The following is a 25,549-nucleotide window of genomic DNA, read 5'->3' as shown; positions in this document are numbered from 1 at the left end:
AGGGAACTAGATGATTATAATTTTAAACTTAATCTATGAAATTTGATGACAGATTAGACAATCCTAGTAACTCTAACACTAGAACTAGATTATCCAGAAGATTAGCAAATCAGTATAGTTAATCAATACTTGTTCAGGTAAAATAAAGATTATAGGGTCTAATCCTCCCAGTTCTATATAATTTACTATAAAAAATTTATCCATTTTATTTCGATTTTAAGGATTATAGATTTAAAAATTTACCTTAGATTATAATACTAAAATCGTAAGAAAATTTGGATGATTAAAGATATGGTGACGTCACAGAATCTTCTTTGTCGTGACCCGAGAGGCGTCATAGTGTATCTCTATACATTAAGAGACGTAAGAAAGATGTACCAATCAAGGGCATTTCACACATGTGACGTCAGGGAACGTAAACAATATGACGTCACCAAAATCATCAACTAAAAGGTAGAATTAAATAGTCAAGTCGTAACGTTAGACATCTCCAACCAATGAGACACCTTACACGTGACGTCACCACATCGCTGACCAATGAGATTTACAGGAGAATCTTTTGCTGTATAGTAACAAAATATCGGCAGCCAGTGATACACACTATACGTCATAGAATGTCATCAGCCAATGAGAAATATAGGAGACACAAAGGATGACGTCATAAAGTATTATCACCCAATAAAGTACACGATATACCTCAACATGACGTCACGAAGCCTCTTCAACCAATAACATAAAGGAGATACCCCAACAAGACGACACGAAATATTAACAACTAAATAAAAATGAGATGTCTTAGATGACGTCATGCAGCGTCATAACAACCAATAAAGAATAAGATAACCCCCAAAATGACGTCAAGAAGCTTAATTAACCAATGAGGAAAGAGATAAACCCAGCAAGGTCACACAGCAACGCACCAACCAATGAGGAATGATTAAACCTCCCCATAAAACGTCACGCAGCATCATTGACCAATAAGATAACGCCATAGACCCATCATAATCATCATCACCATCATAGTGAATGCCAGGAGAACTTGTTACTATTGCCCTACCCTACCCTACCCTACCCTCACCCTACCCTACCCTCACCCTACCTTCACCCTACCCTACCCTCACTCCTACCCTACACCCCTACCCTCTCACCCTACCCTCACCTCCCCCTCGCCCTACCTCGCCCTACCTACCCCTACCTCACCCTACCTCGCCCTACCTCAATCCCCCTCCTACCCTACTTACCCACTCCCTCAACTCTTCACCCTACCCCTACCTCACCCTACCCTCACCCTACCCTCACCCTTTTCACCTTTTTGGGTTAGTGGCCCCCACGTTGTTTGCTATTGTTAGGGACATTTAAAACCCTGGGTGTTGTCTTCGTTAGTTAAACTACTTTGGGTGGATATAGACTACATATTTCTTTTACCCCTTTTTGCATGCGAAGGGTGTAAGAGGTGATGGGGGCGGGAAGGGAAGAGCAAGACTAGGGAGAGAGAGGGGCGGGGTGCTGGGAGAGAGAGGGGTGCTGGGGAGGGAGGGGGTGATGGAGAGAGAGGGGGTGATGGAGAGAGAGGGGGGCGCTGGGGAGAGAGAGGGCGCTGGGGAGAGAGAGAGAGGGGCGCTGGGGAGAGAGAGGGGTGCTGGGGAGAGAGAGAGAGGAGCTGGGGAGAGAGAGGGGTGCTGGGGAGAGAGAGGGGGCGCTGGGAGAGAGAGGGGCGCTGGGGAGAGAGAGGGGGTGCTGGGGAGAGAGAGTGGGTGCTGGGGAGAGAAGGGGCGCTGGAGAAGTAGGGAACGCAGGGGAGGAGTGAGAGAGTGGGAGAAATTGGAAACAAGGGGAGAAGAGGAGGGAGAGGGGACTCGAGGGGAATAGGACGGAGTGGGGGGATGAATTGGGAAAGAGGGGAAAGTCTCATGGTAGGAAAGAGAGAAGAAGAGACGGAGAAACGGACAGGAGAAAGAGACAGAAAGAGGCAGATGAAGACACAGACTGGACGAGACTGACAGATAGACAAACACAAAGATATACAAATAAAGAAACTCAGTCTGACAACAAGACAGTCAATCACATATAGACGCACAGACAAACAAAAAAGACAAACTATTAAAGAAAAATGAACAACGATACACCCCCACTAACAACAAGGTGAAACAAACAAACACCTTAAACAAAGACAAACAAAGACAGACAAAGACAGACAGATAGAAATATATATATAGAGAGAGAGAGAGAAAGAGAGAGAAATAACAGGGAACAAACAGGAAGAAATAAACGAAAACACAGGGAAAAACAACGAGAGAAGGAGAGAGAGGCAGACAGAGAATAAAACAAGACCAAGAGCCAATCAGTGAAGCAGAAGTCACAGGAAGAACGAAAGAGGTATTAATGCAATTTGTCATGCATGGATTGATCTATTATCCAAATTGCATGATGAGCTGAACGCCAAAATAACCGACGGAATATTTCGTTCATTTGCAACAGCACTCCTCATTTAGGATTCGATTAAATAGCTTAAAAATAGGAAGATCTCTAGGGGCGATGTGCTGTGGCGGACCGTATATTAGGTGTGTGGTGGTGAGGTTGGTTGGTTGTGGTGGAGGTGATTGGTTGGTTGGTGGTGGTGGGTTGTGGTGGTGGTGTGTGGTGGTGAGGTTGGTTGGTTGGTGGGTTGTGGTGGAGGTGATTGGTTGGTTGGTGGGTTGTGGTGGATGAAGAGTGTGGGGTTAGGTGGTGGTGAGGTTGGTTGGTGGGTGGTGGTGTGTGGTGGTGAGGTTGGTGGGTTGTGGTGGAGGTGATTGGTTGGTTGGTGGGTTGTGGTGGATGAAGAGTGTGGGGTTAGGTGGTGGCGAGATTGATTGGTGGGTGGTTGTGGTGGAGGTGATAGGTGGTTGGTGGTTGTGGCGGTGGTGTGGAATGATAAAGATGGTTGTAGAGGTGGTGAAATTGGTGGTAAAGATGTTGTAAGTGTTGATGGTGCCTCTACACCATAACACAATCACACATTTCTATTCAGTCATTAAATTAAAATCATTCTAACATTTTTTTTTCTGACTTGAACAACAAAAAACACAAATCTTGAGTAATTCTTTTGTTTTTTCCTCACCTAACCTAACCTAACGTAACTTAACCTAGACATTAAAATAAATTCGAGATCTTAAGTTCAAAGATACATAATTATAGGAGCTTCTGTAATATTTTTTAGTCTCCTTAATTACATCAATTACAAAGATTACAGTTGTATAATTTTTAACCCAACTCTTTATAATTTTACAAAGTTCTCTAAAGATGAAAAAAATTAACAGAAATCACCATCTTCCTCCAACTGATAATGGCCATAACGAGGTGTGATGGTTAGCGCACGACAATAACAAGAACCCCCACCCGCCCCTCCCAGAAAAACATGTCCAATGATGTGTATTAAGAAGCGTTGTAACCCCCAAGCGTATCAATGTAGACTAGCAGGATTGGGCGCGTATAATCCCGGCCCAAAGCTGGCGTTGACAGAACAGTGCAACGCGAAACCACTTCTCTCCTACTAACCCTCCGTCCCTCACTTCATCCTCCTTCCTTCTCTTTCCTTCCCTCACCCTCCTTCTTCCCTTCTTTCTTACCTTCCTTCTTCCCTCTCCTCCCTCCCTTACTTCGTCTCTCCTTCACCCCAGGTCATGGTACCTTTCGAGGAAGGCTCTCTCTCTCTCCTTCCTTCTTCTTCCTCCTCCTTCTTCCTCCTCCTTCCTTCTCATCTCCCTACTTCCTGTTGCAGTATTAGTGTCTCGTTTATACTCTATCTGGCTTAAGTCTGATTTCACCGCCTTGTGTATGCTTAAACTTGATAGCATAATGACTTCCTTCATTCATCGTTGTCAGCTTCGATCATTATCTTTCACTCGTTGTGTTGATTTTAAATGTAACCTTTTTTTTTCCATTCGATGTTGATGCCGAGATAAATTTCTGTCTGTCATTGTTGATATTAGTTTGATTTCATTCAATATTTGTTTGGGGTTAAATTCTTTATATTAAATGTTGATATCAGTGTGACTTCGTTCATTCATTTTAGGCTAAGATGGCTTCTTCTTTCATTTTATTGGTTTTGATGAAGATATCGTTGTCTTCATTCAAATTTCTTTCAGTTTATTAGGTAGTATTGTTTGAGATGTTCCTTCCTTCGTTTTCGTCATTCATTTCATTCACATTTCTTTCATCTCGTCTTAGTGAGTTATATCAGCATTTAGTTGTGCTGATACAGGCACTTGTTGTCTCTGAATTACTGTGATTACCGGCGATATTGTAGTCACTCACTTTGTCTTGAGTTACAGACGATGATACACTCACTAGGTTATGAGTTACAGACGCGGTTACTCGTGCATCAAGGTTCCAGCCATTCATTTGTCATCTCCAGACAGAATAAATACTTAAGTGGGCGTTGATAAAGCCATCTTCTGCCCTGAATTCTTAAGTAGAATGATTAACACACACACACACACACACACACACACACACACACAAACAACGGAATGCCAGAGCTTGAATTTCAGATTGCAAATTCGCATTTCAAATTTGGAAAAGGAAAAAAAAATGAAGTTTGCTCGGACGTGGGAGAGAGTTAGGTGTAAGTTATACCTGAGGGACACACACAGTAAATGATGGAGAGAGAGAGAGAGAGAGAGAGAGAGAGAGAGAGAGAGAGAGAGAGAGAGAGAGAGAGAGAGAGAGTAATGATGAAAGTATTCATGCTAACTTAGGATAACTCGGCTGTAGGCGGATACATAGATACATACACACACATACATGCTTAAACACATGCACGTATACATACACCCACACACACATGGTTACACACACACATACTACCGCACACACACACACACACACACACACACACACACACACACATACACACACACATACGACCGCACGTAGCGCCTCGTTCACTACCACATCAACACGAAGGCGACTCAGGCATTACGGCAAGTAGTGAAGGACTCCTCTTCTTATCTCATCCTCCTCTTCACCTCCTTCCTCTTCTTTCCTCCTTTCTCCTCTTCACTCCTTTCTCCTCTTCCTTCCTTCCTTCCTTCCTCCTCTTCCTTCCGTCCTCCCCCACTAAGTATACTCGTATGACCTTCTCACCACCCTGTAGCCTTTGCCTTGTGGAGTCTAGCGATAACTCTATGACAAAGCACAAGTATGAACGACTTCAGTCAATCTCTGTACTCGCATGTGTCTTAACCCCCCTCTACCCCCTTCCCCCCTCCCCCCCTCCTCCTAACAGACAGTGCCAGTAGTGCCACAGTGACGTGATTCATGGCACTTGGGAGGGGATGGTATATAAAACACTCATGAGTCTATATTGTTGTTGTTATTGTTTTTGTAACTCTGTGTGTGTGTGTGTGTGTGTGTGTGTGTGTGTGTGTGTGTGTGAGAGGTGGTGGGGAGGTTATGTAGGGTTCTGCGATATAGACGAGGTGAGACAGACAGACAGACAGACAGACAGACAAGAGTTTGTAAGAGAGAGAGAGAGAGAGAGAGAGAGAGAGAGAGAGAGAGAGAGACTCATTCATTCATTTCGTGTCAGCTACTCTGTGTCTATGTGTGCGTGTGTGTGTGGGCAGGAGGGTGGGTGTGCGCGCGTGCGTGCGTGTGTGCGGTTTTAGTGTCATAATGTGAAGAGGAAGTTCATGATAATTGTCGAGTAAAACTTAAGTGATTCTTTATTTTTCGTTTTATTTTCTTCTTTTATGTATTAGTTGGTTCCTCTTCTTCCCTCTCCCTCTTCTTTTATCATACATACATATATACATACATACATACATACATACATACATACATACATACATACATACATACATACATACATACATACATATATATATACATACATACATACATACATGGTGTTTTTTGTCCAATAAATACTAATTGTCTCAGGAGCGTTGCACAAGGGTTAAGTTGTCGAAATTCTTTGCATTTATCTTCCCGGTACTGGTATTTGAGACACACACACACACACACACACACACACACACACACACACACACACACACTCATCATACTGTTCATTCATATACTAACTGAAGGACTCAACCCCCCAAAAATATTAGTTGTTGTTTATGAATTTAATCCCTGAACCTCTATTGTGTTTAACAGCCTCATAAAAACACTTGACGTAAAACTGATTATTATTAGGTAAATATTTGTCTGACATCATCATCATTATGACCCAAACTTATAGAGGAAGTACACACACACACACACACACACACACATTCATATGCACATATATATACGTATATACGCACACGCACGCACATACATACATGCATACATACGCATACATACACACAGTTAGATGGATAGATAGGCACAGACAGACAGACAGACAGACAGACGCAGACAAACAGACAGACCGACAGACAGACAGACAGACAGACAGACAGACAGACAGACAGACAGACAGACAGACAATAACCCTTTTAATATAATGTGTATTGTATGCCTTCCATTCCTCCTTCCCATTACCTTCCTCTTCATTCCCTTTCCTTCTTCTACACCACAACCTCTTCCTCTCCATCTCCCCTACCCCTCCACATCCATTCCCTCCATCTCCCTCCATTTGAGACTGTACTTAAGACGTCAGTAAATAAGAGAGGTCTCGGAATACCAGTTGTTTTCTCACTAATCTTGCGTCTTCAATTTCGGTCCCAAAATGAAATTGCCCCCGGCTGTCGGAGCGCTCGTTGAAACCATCGTAATTTTACCATTAATCTGAATATACTGGTTTTCTTGTCTGGGTCTCCGGGGGTCGTATAACAAAGCTGTGGAGTATTAAGGGGGTGTTGCTAGCGCCGTGTTGAGGACGACTCCCAGCTTATAGGAACTCTCTGGCTGTGTTGAGGACGACCCCCAGCTTGTAGGAACCCTCTGTCTGTGTTGAGGACGACCCCCAGCTTGTAGGAACTCTCTGGCTGTGTTGAGGACGACCCCAGCCTTAGGAACTCTCTGGCTGTGTTGAGGGACTGACCCCAGCATAGGAACTCTCTGGCTGTGTTGAGGACCCCCCCCAGCTTGCCCTCTCTGACTGTGTTGAGGATGACCCCAGCAGGAACTCTCTGGCTGTGTTGAGGATGACCCCCAGCTTGTAGGAACTCTCTGACTGTGTTGAGGATGACCCCCAGCTTGTAGGAACTCTCTGACTGTGTTGAGGATGACCCCCAGCTTGTAGGAACTCTCTGGCTGTGTTGAGGACGACCCCCAGCTTATAGGAACTCTGTCTGTGTTGAGGACGACCCCCAGCTTGTAGGAACACTTGACTAGGGGGAAACACATCTTGCCTCTGGCGGTGTTCAGATAATAACTCATAGCGTCACCACACAACGACGTATCTACATTAATGAGGTATTTAGATCTATGCACTAAAGGCGTTTGTCTCTACTATGAGTTGGTGTTCAGGTCTATAAAATAATTACTTCAGGTTATTCGTGTATAATAATCATACCTTCTCACCTGCACACATGATAGTAGTACTCTTAAGGTGATATTTTAATTAAGCATTCCTGTAGTTGTAGTGGTGTTGGTTTTACCGCTTTCACAACAGGGGTTCATAGTTGTTCAGTGATAAGATTCGAATCCTCAACAATGAAGACTCGTAGATTCATTCAAGGTATTGCTCGGAGTTTGAGGATGAGGTTGTGAATCTGTCATAGTTACGTCTCAACTCCCTCAAGGTGATACTTAGAAACTATCAAAAATACGAATCACTTGAAGCATTAGCCATCCACCCAAGCCCAGCTTATTTCCTCTTAATCGTCGAGTTAAAATAACCTTGGGGGTTTAACCTTCTTGTGATTCAAAATTACTTATTAATTCCTTGGAGATGAAAGACACACACACACACACACACACATCATACCTGTTAGTCGGGATATTATTCGAAGCTTCATAAAAAGACTCACAGGTGTTCCGGAGAGATGTTCGAATCTTGACATCACCAGCAGCTCAATATTTACTTCTGGAATATCAAGTTTGACTGAATTTTAACGTGATAATTAAACTTCATATACGTGTAAATTTTAGAATATCAAATGACACCGATTTTTCCAGGAAGGCAAATTAATATTCAGTCTAGTTATATAGTTTTTCCGGTTTTAAACGTCGAAGGAGTAAAGTTTAAGTGATATATACACATATACTTTGATATGCATTTTAGACAGGAGATTTAACTAATCCTTATAGAGATTTAGATGATCCATTTAGAGTTTGTAATTAATATCCTTACAGCTGTCACTAATCAATGGAGTGATTTAGCTAATCCATGCAGCGATTAAACTAGTTTATATCGAGTTTTAAATAATCTTATGTAATTTTACCACTTAACTATTTGGAGTTTTAACTCATCAATATAAAGAATTAATTAATCACTTATTGGGATTTTTACTCAACAAATTAATTATAGACCAGACTAATCAGTTATAGTGACTTAACTAATCCATTATAGAGAATTAACTAATGTCTTGTCTCGGAGAATGGTAACTAGAAACGGCTCTTATAACATAGCAGGAGACGTTAACGATATGTCCTTCACCAGTCAACAATCCCTGTCTCACTTCATTGTTGTCTTTGGTATAATTCTGTGGCTAATTCCTCAACTAGACAAAAAGAAAAAGGTAATTAAGATCTGAAACGAATCTCTTACGTTGTCAATTTTTAGTTCAATTTACGAAAGAGTGGAGGAATATATTTATCTTCAACATAACCCATATATAACTAGTTTAATCTTTTGTATGTAACCCGGATTATTATTTAACCTTACATATACTAACTCGGTATACGATTTAACTTATTTACCCATTTGTAGGTAGAAAATGGAGAAAGGTATTAAGGTTTTTGTAGGTAGAGGATAAGAGAGAAGTTTTTCTTGAGTTAGGTTGACGTGAAGTGTTTTTTTTTTTTTATTATTATTATTAAACGGTATATAGAGACGTCACTGTATCCGGTATGGTTAGGGAGTGTAGGGAAGGTTTCTCTTTAAAGTTATCTAAGATCGTTTTCTACAGGGAGGATGGGATTAATGGCCTCCTGTTTTTTTTTTGTTTTTTTTTAAATGGGAGAAACCGGGCTGTACTTTAATAGCCAGAGTTGAGGGGTTTCTAATTACGATGAAACCTCGGCTATTACAGTAAGACTCCAAGGTTTCTAGTCAGGTTGGAGGTTTCTAGTTAGGATTGCGAAGAGTGATTATACAACACAAGTTACAGTCATGGAAAAAGTCATATCTGTCATCTCTCTCCCATCCATGAACCCTGAGGCTCATGAACCAGTGAATCCGAGACATTGACACATTGTTGGGCCCATAGATGGTGTGCTATGTGATGTCTCGGATTCAGTCTTGGATTCACAGGTTCATGAATCTCAGGGTTCATGGATGGGGAAGAGGATTGACAGAACTTTTTTCCATGACTGAACTTGAAGCTTGACAGTTCTCAAATGACAGGTTCCTTCAGCAGTGACAAAGAGAGACGGAAGGATTCTCTGTTTTTTCTCTCTCTTCATCACAGCTGGAAACCTTCGCAAGAGACATCGTAGAAAAGAAACCCTCCTCCCTCGACGGACCATCGTCTGTATCGAGAAATCTTCATTAAACGCCTGGTTCATTACTTAACGACTAATTGAGAGTAAACCGGTGATTTGAGCGTCCAGCGTGGGCGGGTAATGGGCCGTTAACGAGGTAGTTAGCGACTAATTGGTCGGTTATAGTTGTAAAAACGGAATATCGCTACTTTGCTGCGTGGCTGGGGTCGCCTGGCTGCAAGTGTGTGTGTGTGTGTGTGTGTGTTGCCTTGTTGCCCGGTGCTCCAAGCCAGTCCAGGGGAGAAAAGGGGGAAGGGGTGGAGAGGGACCTGACTCACTAAATGGTCGAGGTCCTCAGCTTTACTGCGTCCTGTTTTTAAGACTTATTAGATGATAAACTTTCTCGGTACAATATTATCAGAGAGATTTAAGATAATGGCGGCGCTCGTTGTTTACTTTTTGAGACGGTTCTTGTGAGATGCTTTTGGGGTTACGTGTAAGATATGAACGTTTCCTACAATAACCATGGAAAGTGAATAAGCTCAAACGTTTAATACAATAACTATGGAAAGTGAATATACTTAAACGTTTCCTACAGTAACCATGGAAAATGAATAAGCTCAAACGTTTTATACAATAACTATGGAAAGTGAATAAACCCTGAACGTTTCTTACACTACCATGGAAAACTAAGATGGGGGGAAACATTTTCTCTACAATATTATCGGGAAAGGTATATCAAGGTTTTATTACTTGACGCTACCTGTGTTATTGGAAACTGTGTAAGATGTGAACGTTTGAAGGAAAATAGTTGAACGTGTGTGAGTAACCTGAACAAATACCTGGTGATATTTTACAGTAGCTACAGAGGTAAAATTTCCTTACATACGATATATATTACTTAAAATCTAAAAGTCTTCCTCGCTATATTTTCTTCTTTTGAATGCTCGTGAGATGTGTACGAGTCTGTTATATTATTTTTTCCAGTTTATATTAATAGTTTTCGATATTTCACTACACTATAACCCGTATATAGTTAATTTAATCTCTTGTATATATAACTTGGATTATCATTAACCTTACGTATAGTAATCTGTATAGTTTTACTGAATTACTATATAATATAATATAGTGTATACTGTATATAACTGCATATATATACGTTTATTATAGCTGTGGTTAAAAGTTTACATATTATACGTGTAATAACTATTTAACTTAGCTAATTAACCTGTGGAATGATAATTAGTTACATATAATCTTAAATAATTTAATAAGTTTATGTATTAATTAAGTTATATGTTTGTACTCTCATGTACAATAACCCTGTAAGTGACTTGACCTGTTAGTGACTTGACCTTTTTGTGAGCTAACTTGAATTGACCTGTTTGTGACTTGACCTTTTTGTGACCTAACTTGAATTGACCTGTTTGTGACTTGACCTTTTTGTGACCTAACTTGAATTGACCTGTTTGTGACTCTACTTACCCTGCTTGTGACTTGACCTGTTTGTGACTCTACTTACCTTGTTTGTGACTTGACTTGACCTGTTTGTGACTCTACTTACCCTGTTTGTGACTTGACTTGACCTGTATGTGACTTATTGTATGACCAATAGCTAAAGTTGATCCCGGAAAGCGTTAGCCTTTTGTTAGGTCACTGCAGGGGGTCAGGTGCCAATGTAAACAGTGTTGGCCAGCTTGCAAGACTCTCCCTCCCTCCCTACTAACCCTCTCTCCCTTCCCACCCTCCCTACCCTCCCTACCTACCTACCTACCCTCCCCTACCTACCTCCCCTCCTCCTCCTACCCTCCCCTACCTATCTCCCTCCCTCCCTCCCTCCCTCCATATCCACCCACCAACCACTACCTACCATTACCATCACCACCACCAACTACCACAACTACCTTCACCACTATTACTACCAACACCTTACACCACCACCCCCACTACTACCACCACCACCACCACCACCATCAATTTTACGTACTACCACTACTACCACCATCATCTCCACCACTACTACCACCCAACACATGTTTATTTTCGTCCAGAGAATTGGGGTGTGAAGCGGCTGGGGTGTAGAGGTATGAGTGGAAGTAGAGGTGTAAATATATTAAGAGAGACAGAGCTTGTAGAATGATGTAAAGATTGTGTAGGTTAGTGTAGATAGGTGTAGGAGGGAACGGAAAATATGGGTGTTAAACTATGAGAGAGAGAATGGGAGTGTACTGGAGTTAAATTGAGTTGGAAGTGTAGATGAGAGTGAATCTGTGGGAGGTGTAGGGGAATTATGGGTGTAGGAGAACAGAAGGTGTAAGAGAATACGTGGGTGTAGGGTGGGTGTTGTAGGGTGTAGGGTGGGTGGGGGATAGTATAAGATAATAATCGAATGTAATATAAGCGACTTGAAGAATTTACAACAATAATTAAAAAAAATATACCACGATCATCCCTTACACCACCACCATAAGTAATCTCTCTCAGCACTAACGCCACGGGACAATGAAGGTCTCGGGAACAAGTGAAGCGAGTCCCCACTATGTGAGTCACCGATGAACACAACACAAACCTGTCCCCTGAAGTGAAGATTAGTTCAAATTGTGATGAACAAGGGGAATGAACATGTGTGTGTGTGTGTGTGTGTGTGTGTGTGTCTGTGTGTACGGTGGTCACTGTGTATGTGGACGGGGGCCAGTGTGTATGTGGGAGCAAGGGGGTCAGTGTGTGGGAGGGGGGTAGGATAGGGCTGTGTGTATGTGTGGAGGATGGACGGGGTTCAGTGTGTGTGTGTGTGTGTGTGTGTGTGTGTGTGTGTGTGTGTGTAGGGCAGGGCAGGCCGACAGCTCCAGAGGCACGCGCTAGAGGGAGGGAGGGAGGGACCGATGCACAGGTATTCTTGTGTTCTCCCTCGGCCATCGGAAAAAAGAAAAATTCACCGTTTGTTAATTAAAGTAAAACCACTTGCAGGAGCCATTAATAAATGACGTGAGCGCTGGAGTGCCAATATCCCCTCGAGGCGGACAAGTGCTCCGGCAAGCAGACAGCACAGCAAGGGGGAGAGGGAGAGAAGGAAGTAAAGGGGAAGGGAAGGGGAGGAGGAGGAGGAAGGGACACAGAGGGTAGGAGGGAAGAGCAACAGACAATCAGGCAAGGGAACCAACAGTCAGAACAGTTGAGAAGAAGCATAGATTGATAAGAAATAAACCAAAGTAAACATAAACAAGAAAACAGCACAGATTGACAGAGCAGAAAATAGGTGTTAAGCAGGTAGTGGGGGAGGAAAGGGAGACCAGGGATATCAGTACTCCAAGTAAGCAGGTAACACAATAGGGTGACTTGGTCCACTCAAAAGATAAAATATGTAAATTGTGGTAAGGAGAGGAGCAAACAGGGCAGGGGGGGAACAGTTTGGCAAGAGTCTCAATGGATCAAGCAGGACAGATTGGCAAGGAAGCAGAAGGACAGGGAGAAAAATGTATATAAACAAGCGGGGAAACAAATTGGTAGAGAGAGAGAGAGGATGGAAGGGAATATTAAATAGATGGGTTAGAAATCGAGACGAGGAGAGCTTGATAAAGAGGGTAGGCAGAGGCGGCAGGTGGATAAGGAAGGGGTAGGTAGGCACGCAGGCAAACTGGTGGATCATAATAGCAGGGAGACAATTGGTTGGTGGATCATTATGACAGGTAGCTGGTGGATCATAATGGCAGACAGCTGGTGGATAGCTAGTAATTCATGCTAGTAGGCAGGTAGCTGGTGGATCATAATGGCAGGCAGGCAGGAAACTGGTGGATTATGCAGGCAGGCAGCTGGTGGATTATGACGGCAGGTAGCTGGTGGATTAAAAAAGGCAGTGGAAGAGACAGCAGTCAAGGAGGACCACCCAGGAGGCCAGAGAACAAGAAAGTCTCAGTCTCTTCCACTGTCGAAATTATCTTCGTGTTCAATCTTCACACCTCATCTATATCCGCCGGGGGACCAACTATTTCTGCACACTGGGACCATCCTCTCTCTCTCTCTCTCTCTCTCTCTCTTCCATCTTCACACCCAATGACAACTTCCTTTTCCTTCTTATTCCTCTCTCATCTTAACCTTCTCCTTCCCCTTCTTCTCCCTTCTTCCCTCTCCCCTTCTCCCTCTTCCCCCTTCTTACCCCCTCTCTCACCACTTTCTGGTGTTTGTGGTGATTGTATAATGGAGGAGTTCGTGTTGTGACTTTGTATTTAAGGCTCTCTCTCTCTCTCTCTCTCTTTTTTTCGTCTACCGTCATCATATCTGAGTTTTCAGTTTGTCTGTTCTCTCTCTCGTTATTTCTCATTTTTATTGTCATTAGCTATTGCGTTATTCATTTACGTCAAGCATTATATTCTTTGTCATGGGGGGAGTTTCTGGTACCTGGTTGCGTCATGTGGTCATCAGTAACAGGTATGAACCAACGTGGGGTGCATGATGGTGGTGCTGCTGGGTAATTAGTAACTAGCGTGATTCATATTGTCTTTACCGTGAACAACATAGTCCGGACTTGGAAGGCTGTCAGCTTGAATCTCATTTTTCCCCGAATAAATCCGGATAAATTATCGTGTGAATTCACTTAGTTCACTAATTCTGAACTGGCACGGAAAATGCTGCAAGAATTTAGCAACGGGCAAATATAAAATTGGAGGTGTTGGTCCTCTAAATGAGAATCTTTACGCTAGAACTCAGGGTGGCGCGCTGCTCCACGTAGAAATAATTAGATTCCCGCCTCTCACAGTTTTTAGCAGCGGGTTTATCTACGCCTTCGGGAAGATTTATATACTTGTGTTATATTTATTTGTCGTAGACTTACAGAGGTGTCAGAGCCCCTCAGCGAGGCGGACCACATATTACGGCAGCAAGAGAGCGGAGTTTGGCCTTATCTTGAGGGAACCCGCACCACACTTTATGCTGGTCGCTCATTTGTTACCTGATTAATTTGTTTACTGTCTACTTTATGCTCCACCATTTTTATCGCTTTTTTTTCTTCTTCCTCAGCTCTACCGCACGGTGGAGAAGATGTGGGGAGGAGGCGGTCCTGGGGGAGGAGGTGGAGGCGGCGGAGGCGGAGGGCTGCCTGGAGGTCCCTTGGGCGTGGGTGGAGAAGGTCCTCCTCCTCATTCTGTGCCTCCCCACGACGCCCAAGACCTCAAGAAGACTACCCCGACGCCCCCGCCAGTAGCGCCAGCAGTAGCAGCAGCAGCAGCGGCGGCGGTGGCGGCGGCGGCGGCCTCAGCCTCAGCCTCAAATACGCCGCCCGCACCACCCACGCCTATGGACACCACCTCGCACTTGCCCGCCATGCTCTCCCACCTCACCCAGGGCCTGAGCACCATAAGTAACACTCAAAGAGACTCGCCCACGCCGCAACATAACACGCCCACTCCACACGCGCCTCCGCCCGCACCGCCGTCGCCCACGCCCATGGACGCGCACGCACACGACGTACAGAAGATGGTAAGTACAAGCATCATTTACTGTGAGCATGAGAGGGAAAGGTGAACGTGTGCTGGATCATGAATGGGAGGCCATTACTCTCCATTACTACCAGTTTTTCTGCTCTTTCGTCCTACACCAACAAGAACTGTCAAAGTGACCGCGGGAGGCGCAGGTCTTAGGTCGCTCTCCTGCGGTCTTTGTTAGAGCCCCGTGTGTGGCTCTACCTACCCTTGATGTGTTTGTGTAGGCGTCCATTTTAGTCTTGTTTTGTCAACACGCAACCTTAACCCCGTCTTCCCCCAGTTAGGACAGGCTGCAGGGGTAACTCAACCCCTAGCTTGAACACCAGGTAATTATTACTTGCCTTACCTGCCTTAGTAAGGGATTATGGCTAATTCGATCCCTCTCCAAGAAGGATGGAGGAGTGACATTATCTTCCTCCCATAATAGAAGATTAACTTGCTTTGTATTTAAGGACAACGGCGTAAACCTTCCCTTTGACGGAATGTGTGGGTGGGTGGGTGGGTGGGTGGGTCTTGGTGGATGGATCTGGGCGGGTGGGTGGGTAGGGGGTAACTAGGGAGAAAACCTGCATCTTTCTATACCTCAGGAGTGGGAGGATAGGAGGGGGGGGGGATCCCATAGCTTCCATTAGTCAAGAGCAATTATATAATTCTTTAAACACAACACAAGAGGTAATTATAACTTCTTAGCAAACAAGAAAAGGGGTAACTATGATATTAATTAGGCAGAACACACACAGGTAACACACACACACACACACACAGGTAACACACACACACACACACAGGTAACACAATCTCCCATTAAGACGATATGACATTGAACAACCCCCAGTGTGTGTTTGACCTAATCTCAAGTATATTTTTACCCAAAGGTTTAATAATGATTTCTAAATTTGATCTAATAATCGTCTAGTTTTGAGTGGTGTTCCGTATTGTGCCTTCTACGTAGCAGTAACATGTTCCTTGTGTGTATTGTGACTGAGGATTATTTTTTGTTTATATTACTTCTCCTGTTTGTGTTTTATTTGATTGTTTCTTGTTCCTTTTTATCTTTCTTTATTATCTCTTCGTCATTTTATTATTCACTCTCTCACTCGCCTCTTTTTTTTTCAACATCTTATACATATTCTTATAAGTTTATCTTTTTATTATATTTTAACCAGTTCCTTCCTTCCTTCCTTCCTTCCTTCCTTCCTTCCTTCCTTCCTTCCTTCCTTCCTTCCTTCCTTCCTTCCTTTCTCACTGTCCAATATCCCCATCCTTTACAAATCCTTATAATTTAATCTGGTTCGTATATTCGTCCTGTACACGTCGACATAACAGCTAGACGTTCGCTTCCTTATACTCAGAATGACTCACACTTGACTGCGGTTATAAGACCAACATTCTAACATTTCTTTCCCTTCTTCTCATTCTTCCTCAGTATTGTGTTAAGAAGCTTTTCATTGTTAAGCTTACACGGAAATCTCTCTTGTTATTGCTAGTTTCTCATCCCTGCGTCCTGAGAAAGAATGTAACCTCAAACTCCTCCCGATCTTTTTCTTCTTCTTCCTTTCCCCCTTTTATTCTTGTTCTTCCTCTTCCTCCTCTTCTTCCTCCTCCTGCTTTCCCTCTTCCTGTTTCTTCTCTATCCTCTTCTTCCTCTTTTTCCTCCCATGCCTCCTCCTGTTCCTCCTCAACTCCTCTCCTTCTTCCTCTATCGTCCTTTTCCTCCTCTTATCCTCTTCCCCCTCCCTCCTACCTACCAAATCCGCCAACCACACTCCACCACCCCCCCAGATATTGAAATTCTGAACTCTTGTTAACCTCTGACTCTAAATCCATATTTCATAGTCTGACTCCCTTGCCCTCTTAGGACAACCAACTGGCACCACCTTGTAGTAGTCAGACCATACTCTCCGCTACCACTGCCTAACACCAATTCTCCTCTTTCGCATACATCAACAATGGTATCTTTTAAACTTGATTTTTTGGGCGATTTTATCTTTTTATTTCACTTTTCTTTCTATAATATCTTCTTGTATAATCATTTTAGTTCATATAAAAGGCAGGAAAATAAAAATATGAAAAAGAGAGAGAGAGAATGAGAATTAATAAGCACCAAACTCATCCCTTCATCACGAGGCGCTCACCAACCACCACCATAACACACATACATACCTGTGATTTATACTTTCATCTTTATTTACCACAAGAATTATCTCATTGTAAATTACCTGTTCTCATCTTGTGTTCAATTTATGTTCTCCTCGTGTTCTCAAGCACACATCAGTCATTCTTACGATACACCTTAACTTGTCACCTGGGTAATTCATCATTATTGCATTACCTAAGACGGTTTTATTAATGAGTACACTTTGTTTAGATTTCTTTCGTTTCCTTCCCTCTCATCTTCGTTTCCTTCCTTCCTTCCTTCCTTACCCTCTTCTCCATCTCCCTTCATTCCCTTCCACCCCCATTTTCCCCAACCACCTCCCTCCTTCCCCTTTCCCACTCCCTTCACCCCATTCCTTCCACCTCCCATCACCTTCCTCTCCTCTCTCTCCTCCAGTAAGCGAACCAAAACATTATTCAGTTGCATATTGTCATAAAACTATAAGATGGATACAAAAAATATAACAAATACATTTTTATGATCGCGAATATTTTAACTGACTTACTGACTTTGTTTATTGACGTATGTATGTTTTTAACCTGTTAGCGTATTTACCTTCAGCCGAGGGACCAGAGTTTTAACAATAGGCTTTAACCACGATATTTACTGGTTAGGTTAAGTTTGGTTTGGTTAGGTTTGGTTAGGTATTGATGGTTAGAGTTTTCTGTGAAGTCTTCGCGGTTTGTTGATAGCTACGCTTGAGTCTGTTGGAAGCTTAAGTCTATTGAAGCTTGAGTCTGCTGGAAGTATGTAACCAGTGAAACTTGAGATGTATTAAGGTAATAAGGTAGATGTGAACGAGGTATTATTGTTTTTTAACTACACTATACATACACTGTGTAATAGCGAGTGTATTGTGTTGTATGGACGCGTTTGATACACTCGGTATATTCACCATTACTCTTGTGTATTTAGATCGTATTTACTTGTATATCAGTTGTCGTTTGTTAATGATCATTCTAGTGTTAAATTACTTGAAGTTTAACCTAACCACAAGATTTATTTATTCATCAGAAGAATATCGGGGAAAACGAGCGTATTTATTTTTATATAAACAAAACTATAATTCTTGGATCTACATAATAAACCATTAAGATGTAGATACACACACACACACACACACACACACACACACACACACACACACACACACACACACACACAATAATTTTAAGATGTTTTTGGCGATATATATAAAGACTTTATTGATTTTGTTTGTGGGATTTATTTGTGAAATGTTGGGTGACTCGAGGCTTCTCTTGCGGGTTCAAATTTTTCCCGCCATCGCTCAAAGTCGTTCAGATTAAACCCACAAGTCTCTTTCGCCTCCCCTCGTTCGCCTCGGCTATCTTTCTGTTTCCATCTTTGCTCTCCACTATTTCTCATTTCTTTTTTTCCCTCTCTCTCTCTCTCTTAACTCTCGTCCACTCTCTTTCTCTCTATTTTGTTAATGACGTTGATTCCTCTCTCTCTCTCTCTCTCTCTCTCTCTCTCTCTCTCTCTCTCTCTCTCTCTCTCTCTCTCTCTCTCTCTCTTACGATAACCTTACCACCTTCGAGTATGAGTACACCGTAATCGAAGGTATAGGTCATCGTACTCAAGAGGTTGTCAATGTACTCAAGGATATACAGTATGTCATCGTACTCAAGATCATCGTGCTCAATGGGTTAAATCATCGTACTCAAACGGTTTAATCATCGTACTCAAAGGGTTTAATCATCGTACTCAAAGGGTTAAATCATCGTACTCAAAGGGTTAAAAAATTCCTTTGTATTTTCCATCTTATTATTATTATCTACCTTCACCTGTTTTTTCATCTTTATTATTCTCTATTGACTTTCTTCTTTATTTTATTCTCCTTTAATTATTGTTATTCTCTCATCTTTGGGTTTTCACATAGATTCCTTCACGTTTCGTTCTCTCTCTCTCTCTCTCTCTCTCTCTCTCTCTCTCTCTCTCTCTCTCTCTCTCTCTCTCAGTTAGTGCAATATTTGCTATGCCTCTTTCCACCCAACTGTATATTTCACTATCCACCTCCTCCACTTACACCATCCTCGGCCTTCCCTCTTTCGCCTCTCTTATGTTCTCCATTCCACCTCCTTCCCCTCTCTCCCCTCCCTCCCCTCTCCTCCCTCCCTCCCTCCCCCTCTTTTACCTGCTATCTTTCCTATCCCCTGTGGCGTTCATTCAATTTTCCCTTTGCTTCTACAGATATTCGTCATCAAGTTTTATCCTCTATTCCCTTTTGGTTCTCCTATCCTCCGCTAGTTTCCTTTTGTATTTGTTAACTTCCTATCACCCATGGCGTTTATTCAATTTTTTTTTCTTCTCTACACTTCCACCAGTTTCATTCGCCATCTATTGTGTCCTCTTTATTGTTATTCTTTCTGTGACTACTCCTCCTCGTCCTCCTCCTCTCCTCCTCTCTCTCTCTCCCTCCCCCTCTTTCTATTTTTTTTTCCTTTTGCGTTCCTCTTCTTTCACTCTCCCTTTTTCCATTAATTCTACCACTTACGTTGCCCCTTTTTGCCCTCGTTCTATATTTTAATCGACAATATCCACTTGCATGTGTTGTCTCTCTCTCTCTCTCTCTCTCTCTCTACTACTCTCTCTCTCTCTCTCTCTCTCTCTCCTCTCCCCTCTCTTTTAACAAAGAGCCTTTCCCCTCGTTTCATTTTCCCGATATTTTTCATGTTCCGAATTTTCATCTTAATTTTTTTGGGTGTAGTCTTCTCTTCTTTTCCAGAGTTTTGGTTCTCCTTTCTCTCTCTCTCTCTCGCTCTCTCGCTCCTCTTTCTCTCGCTATCTCTCGATCTCTGTCATCTCTCTCTCACTCACTCGTTGCGCCCGTCGCTGGAAATGAAACAATAACACTGACCAATGAACTTGATTTTCCTCATTAACAACTACTACCATTGTGAGGGGAAAATGGCAGAGTGAGTGAGGGGAGAATTGAGGAGAATATAGGGGGAAAATATATGTTCCGAATCTTTTTTTTTTTTTTTTTTTTGCTTCCTGCAGTGGGTAAGAAAATATGCCGCCAATCTGGAATAGAGAGATTCCTGGTTTTTGCTTGTTGTGGGTTTGGAAGATAAGATGGGAGGAAGGCAATCAATACCCCCTCTCTCTCTCTCTCTCTCTCTCTCTCTCTCTCTCTCTCTCTCTCTTTCTCTTTCTCTCTCTCTTAACTCTCTTAACTCTCAACCTCTCTCTCTCTCTCTCTCTCTCTCTCTCTCTCTCTCTCTCTCTCTTTCTCTTCCTTTTCCATGGTGTTCTTTTCCTCCTCCTTCCTCCCCTTCCTCCCTACTGGCAAGAAATCCATTTACACATTACACACACACACACACACACACACACACACACGGAGATGATAATAAACATTGGGGTTAATTTCAATCGTTTGTTGATGTTCTCTTGCCTCGTTACTCTTTATTATTAAAAAAAAAAGACAAAATTACACCACCAAGACAGATAGCATCATGGGTTTATTTCTTCTGAGTCTTTGGTTATTTCAAGGAGTTTATAACCCACGTCATTAAAAGGCTCACTATACTTATTAAGACTCCTTCAAGGTACTTATGGTTAGTGTCATCTCCTTTGGTTATATTGTGGGAGAAATGAGGTTTTAACCAGGTAAAATCCCAGGTGTAATCACAGTCAGTTGTTTACCATGTATGTAAGGTGATTGCAGTGAGGTCATCTGGGTGTGTTTTATTGGGGGTTGTCAGATCTAGGATGACATTGCTAAGGTTTATGTCTGTCTGTCTGTCTATGTCTGTCTGTTTGTCTGTCTGTCTATTCCTGCATCTTAAAAACCATCTGAAGAAACCACAAGGTGAGGGGCATGGCAAGTCTTGGTCCACCATCACGGGGCTCCAGGCACTCTTGTATTCATTGAGGACAAGAGGAGACGAGACGATGGATTTCACAAGCACAAAAGATCTGCAGATTGAGGCCAGTACCTAGGTTGTGAGATGACCAGTAGGAGGAACTATAAGCGATGGAAGGGGAGGGGGAAGGGGGGAGGGATATTCTTTTTACCATGGCTGATGCTTCCTCAAGAATAGCAGAGGGCAGTCTTGTCCATGAACGGGTTCGGTTCAGTTGGGTTTGTTTGTCGTCTTTTGTGGTTGCTAGGTCTTGCCTGTTGGAGCTATGAGTGCATTCAAGGCGTTGGTTCCATCCTTAACGAGAGAGAGAGAGAGAGAGAGAGAGAGAGAGAGAGAGAGAGAGTCTTACCCCATCACCTCTTTCCTCCCTATAACACCTTAATCCTTATCCCATATTTACCTCCTCTTCCTCCGTCCTCATAATTAACGTTACCGTCCCATGAATCTTACTCTCTCCCCATCTTACATCTCTAATCTTACTCTCTCTCTCTATCTCTCCCCCTCTCTCACATATATCTCACTGAGGGGCCAAACTCACTCACTCTCTGTCCCTACCTCCTCAGTCGTATACCAGAGACCTTCCCACCGCCTTGATCACCCACCAGCAGAGCAAATAGAATATGTCACCCTTGTACCTTATCATGTTTGGTGACGGTATGAGTGTCCAGTAATGTATGGCGCTGAGAGAGAGCGAGAGAGAGAGAGGGTAATAATGATAATTTATAGTTTATTTCTGAGAATTGGGTACATCTATCGTTGGATCCGTGTGTGTGTGTGTGTGTGTGTGTGTGTCTGTGTCTGTCTGTGTGTGTGTGTGTGTGTGCTAATAGTTAAGTTCACACTGCATTTCTCATGATGTGGAGTTTAGATACTCAGTGTGTCACATAGTACGGCAGTTAGTGTCATGTGTCATGCCTATTACTGAGAGCGGACACACACACACACTGACCCTCTACACAAAAGTGCCATCACCAATACTGATTCATCGTCTAAAAAAATGAAAAAAATATGAACACGACGCTAGAATGTGCTTTGAGAGATCGCTAAATCATACGTCAAATTTTCTCTGCTTGACATAACTGTTTGTGCTCTCTGCTGATGTAATGGAATAATAACTCCAGCTCTCGTAATTTCCCTCCCAAAACGAACGATTTCCCCAACTGAAGGACAGCTTAACCGGGAGACTTTTTTCCCCTCAGTTGTCGGGTACCATTTAGGAAGAAATTATCATGGACTCACAAATACCAGCGACAGGGAAGCATGAAACCAATTATCCAGAGATGAGATGTGGTGGTGGTGGTAGTGGTGCTGTCTCCCTGGAACCCACACCCCACCGAACTCTCCCCCCCCCCACCTAACCCCCCCCTCCCCCCCACGTCCCCCTCGACTACTGAAGGCCCTCACATCAGGCCTACAAGAGTGCATCCAAGTGTCTAAGTCTATAAGTCTTTTGTATTGAATGATCGCACTGTCTTGAGAATTTAACCTGACTTGTATCAGTATCAAATACACCTGAATTGTCTGGTTACGATTTTGACATATTTTTAAGGTGGTTGTGTAGTCAAAGGTCACACAAACTCCCCCCAAACGTTTTACTGAATCGCTGTTGGGGGCCTTTAAATGTCTGATAATGTCCGTCAGGTTAAATAAGATGAGAAATAACTGTTACAGTGCTTTTACCCGAGCCCTGGACAAGCGTATGTGTGTGGTAGGGGGGAGGGGGGGGCGATGACTGGAAGTTGAGTGGCTACCTCGTTCAGTTAAAGTACCGTATTTTTAACCTCCTTCGGTGATGTAAGCGCTTCACACGGTAAATCCTGGAGCCACTTTCAATAGTCACTCCTGACCGTCTCAAAAAAAAAACCTAAACAAAAACAAGAGTGCTCTAGCGTAAATGTGTATGGTACATGTTGATACACACACAGCGACAGGGTATATACATGTACAGTACTAGTTTTAATGTAGTTTAATACGTGGGTCAGTGTGTTTGTTGACTCAACCTTTCCCGGTGGTAATCAGTCGTGTGGTGTGTGGTAGATGTTACTGTGTAAATAACAGGTCTGTGTGTTGACTCAGATTGCTAGTGATAACAATAAGATAATTAGTAAGCTCGTGACCACTAGCTGTAGTAAGTGGTATGCTGATATCATTAGCTGTTGTAAGTGGTAACCTCATGACCACTAGCTGTAGTAAGTGGTAACCTCTTGACCACTAGCTGTAGTAAGTGGTAACCTCTTGACCACTAGCTGTAGTAAGTGGTAACCTCATGACCACTAGCTGTAGTAAGTGGTAACCTCATGACTACTAGCTGTAGTAAGTGGTAACCTCATGACCACTAGCTGTAGTAAGTGGTAACCTTATGACCACTAGCTGTAGTAAGTGGTAACCTCATGTCCACTAGCTATAGTAAGTGGTAACCTCATGACCACTAGCTGTAGTAAGTGGTAACCTCATGCCACTAGCTGTAACAGAGAATATATTAAGTGGTAAAAGATCCCCACCTGGCATCGGGGGGGGGAGGGGGGGGGTGACAGTGGCCACGAGGCTGGTCCTGCGGTCACCTGTTGATGGCGTCAGTAGACAACGAATACATAATGCATATATTCGATTGACCTTCAGAGTAACAGCAGCGGCCAGACACCCCACTAAAGCTGTTAGGGATAAACACTGTATTGATTAAGTGACGGCTTTGTCGACAGGTGAACACACACACACACACACACACACACACACATACACGTAGCTGAAGTGAACTAGTAAAGGCGTGTCCTCAAATCACCAGCTTGAAAGGGAAAAAAAATCTTATAAAACACTAGGAATCTCGGGATACACAGATGTACTCGATAGTCCTCTACGTCCACACACCTACTGCAGAAGGGCTGGTCCTCCATGCTATTATTTGAGTCTTAACTGGTACAATATTTTACAGTCTTGTTTTTTAATTTAATGATTGGTGTCTAAGATGTCTCCCTTATCTAGGTATATTTTCTATAATTACTTGCTTAGAGAACACCTGAATTAGTTGATTGTGCCACGTGTACCTACGACTCTGGCTTACCTGTTGTGTTGAATCTGGATTAAGTCGTGTTGACCAGGTGTGTCACAGTACCGATAGACACGCGGGAGGGTATGGGGTGGTTTGGTTAGGTTAGGTTAGGGTAGGTTAGGTTAGGTTAGGTTTGGTTAGGTTAGGTTAGGTTAGGGTAGGTTATATTTGTTTAGATGAGGTTAAGTTAGTTTTGGTCGGGTCGGGGAACACGAGTGAGCGACAAAACGGTTTCTTAAGTCAAGGAAACGACCAATATACGTCAATTTCCACGTGTTGTTTTGATCGTGTGTTTTACCTGTCAGTCGCTTTCATGTGTAGCGGCCTGATGGATGGCGCCTGTGACTGTGTGGCACCAATGTTTATATGTAGCACCAGCCACTGTATGACACCAGCGACATTATGACACCAATGTCCGTGGCGCCAGTGTGACTATGACACCCGTGACAGATGGGGGGGGTACAACAGGCAGAGAAAGGGGCCCCTCTACTCACTCCACCTCCCCTCCCTCCCTCCCTCTCTCCCTCCATCACCCACACAGGTGTTGGTGGTGGGTGAGGTGACAGTCAGCAAGAAGGAAGGCGACACACTGGGTATTTATCTGCTATTTAAACTTAGGTGGTAGACTACTTGGGTGAAGGAAGGGGACTCGGAGCGACGGTCATCATCATGTGTCTTGACGTGGAGCGTATCTTCTGCCTTGATTATTCCAACACGAGTAAATAATGCAGCTGTGTTGACCTTGTAAATAGTGAAGCTGTTTTTGTTTGCCTTTTGTTAGCCTTGTAAATAGTGAATCTTTTTTTGTTAACCTTGTAAATAGTTAAGCTGCTTTTGTTAACCTTGTAAAGAGTTAAGCTGTTTTTGTTAACCTTGAAAATAGTTAAGCTGTTTTTGTTAACCTTGTAAATAGTTAAGCTGTTTTTGTTAACCTTATAAATATTAGGTGTATTTTATTTTAACGCCTCTTCTGTTAATGTCATGTTAATTTTGTGATTCCAATATTAATCGTAGTTAACAATAGCAATGGTAAAGTTTAGTGGATATTGAAATCACGTAACAGTGAATACTAAACAAATAAGAAAAATGATTAATTAGAATATTTAACACCGAATAAAAATCCCTGCGCTAGATTTCTAACGTAAATCCAACGAGTATTTGTTTATTTTGGTATAATTAATAAAAAAAGAATTAAAATCCAGGAAGAACTAGGAGTAAACAACAACTGGTCATTATCCTATGTTAATGAACACTTAAAACTCCCCCACGACGGAATTAAATCAATCTATCAGCCAAGTCAGGAAAGGTGGTCATTGGGTTAACTAAATTCAACCGAAAGAAGAACAAGAAGAAGAAGAAAAATCTGTGTTAAAAAATAATTCTTAAAAAATATTCAGACAAACCGCGAAAT

At 42.7% G+C, this 25,549-nt stretch overlaps 1 protein-coding gene across 1 annotated transcript in view; it reads left to right on the top strand.

Annotated features, from left to right (window-relative positions):
- LOC121873619 (protein pygopus-like) overlaps positions 1 to 15,084 on the top strand; it is a 77,455-nt gene extending 62,371 nt beyond the window's left edge. The window contains exon 2 of the mRNA XM_042377259.1: positions 14,581 to 15,084. Within this exon, the coding sequence (XP_042233193.1) occupies positions 14,581 to 15,084 (504 nt within the window). The remainder of the gene's footprint in view (positions 1 to 14,580) is intronic.
- Positions 15,085 to 25,549: the final 10,465 nt, after the last annotated feature.

The sequence above is a fragment of the Homarus americanus genome, unplaced genomic scaffold (assembly GCF_018991925.1).
Source record: "Homarus americanus isolate GMGI-L3 unplaced genomic scaffold, GMGI_Hamer_2.0 scaffold50608, whole genome shotgun sequence".
Taxonomy (NCBI): domain Eukaryota; kingdom Metazoa; phylum Arthropoda; class Malacostraca; order Decapoda; family Nephropidae; genus Homarus; species Homarus americanus.
Note: the sequence above shows the minus strand (reverse complement) of the source record. Positions and strands in the feature narration are given on the sequence as shown.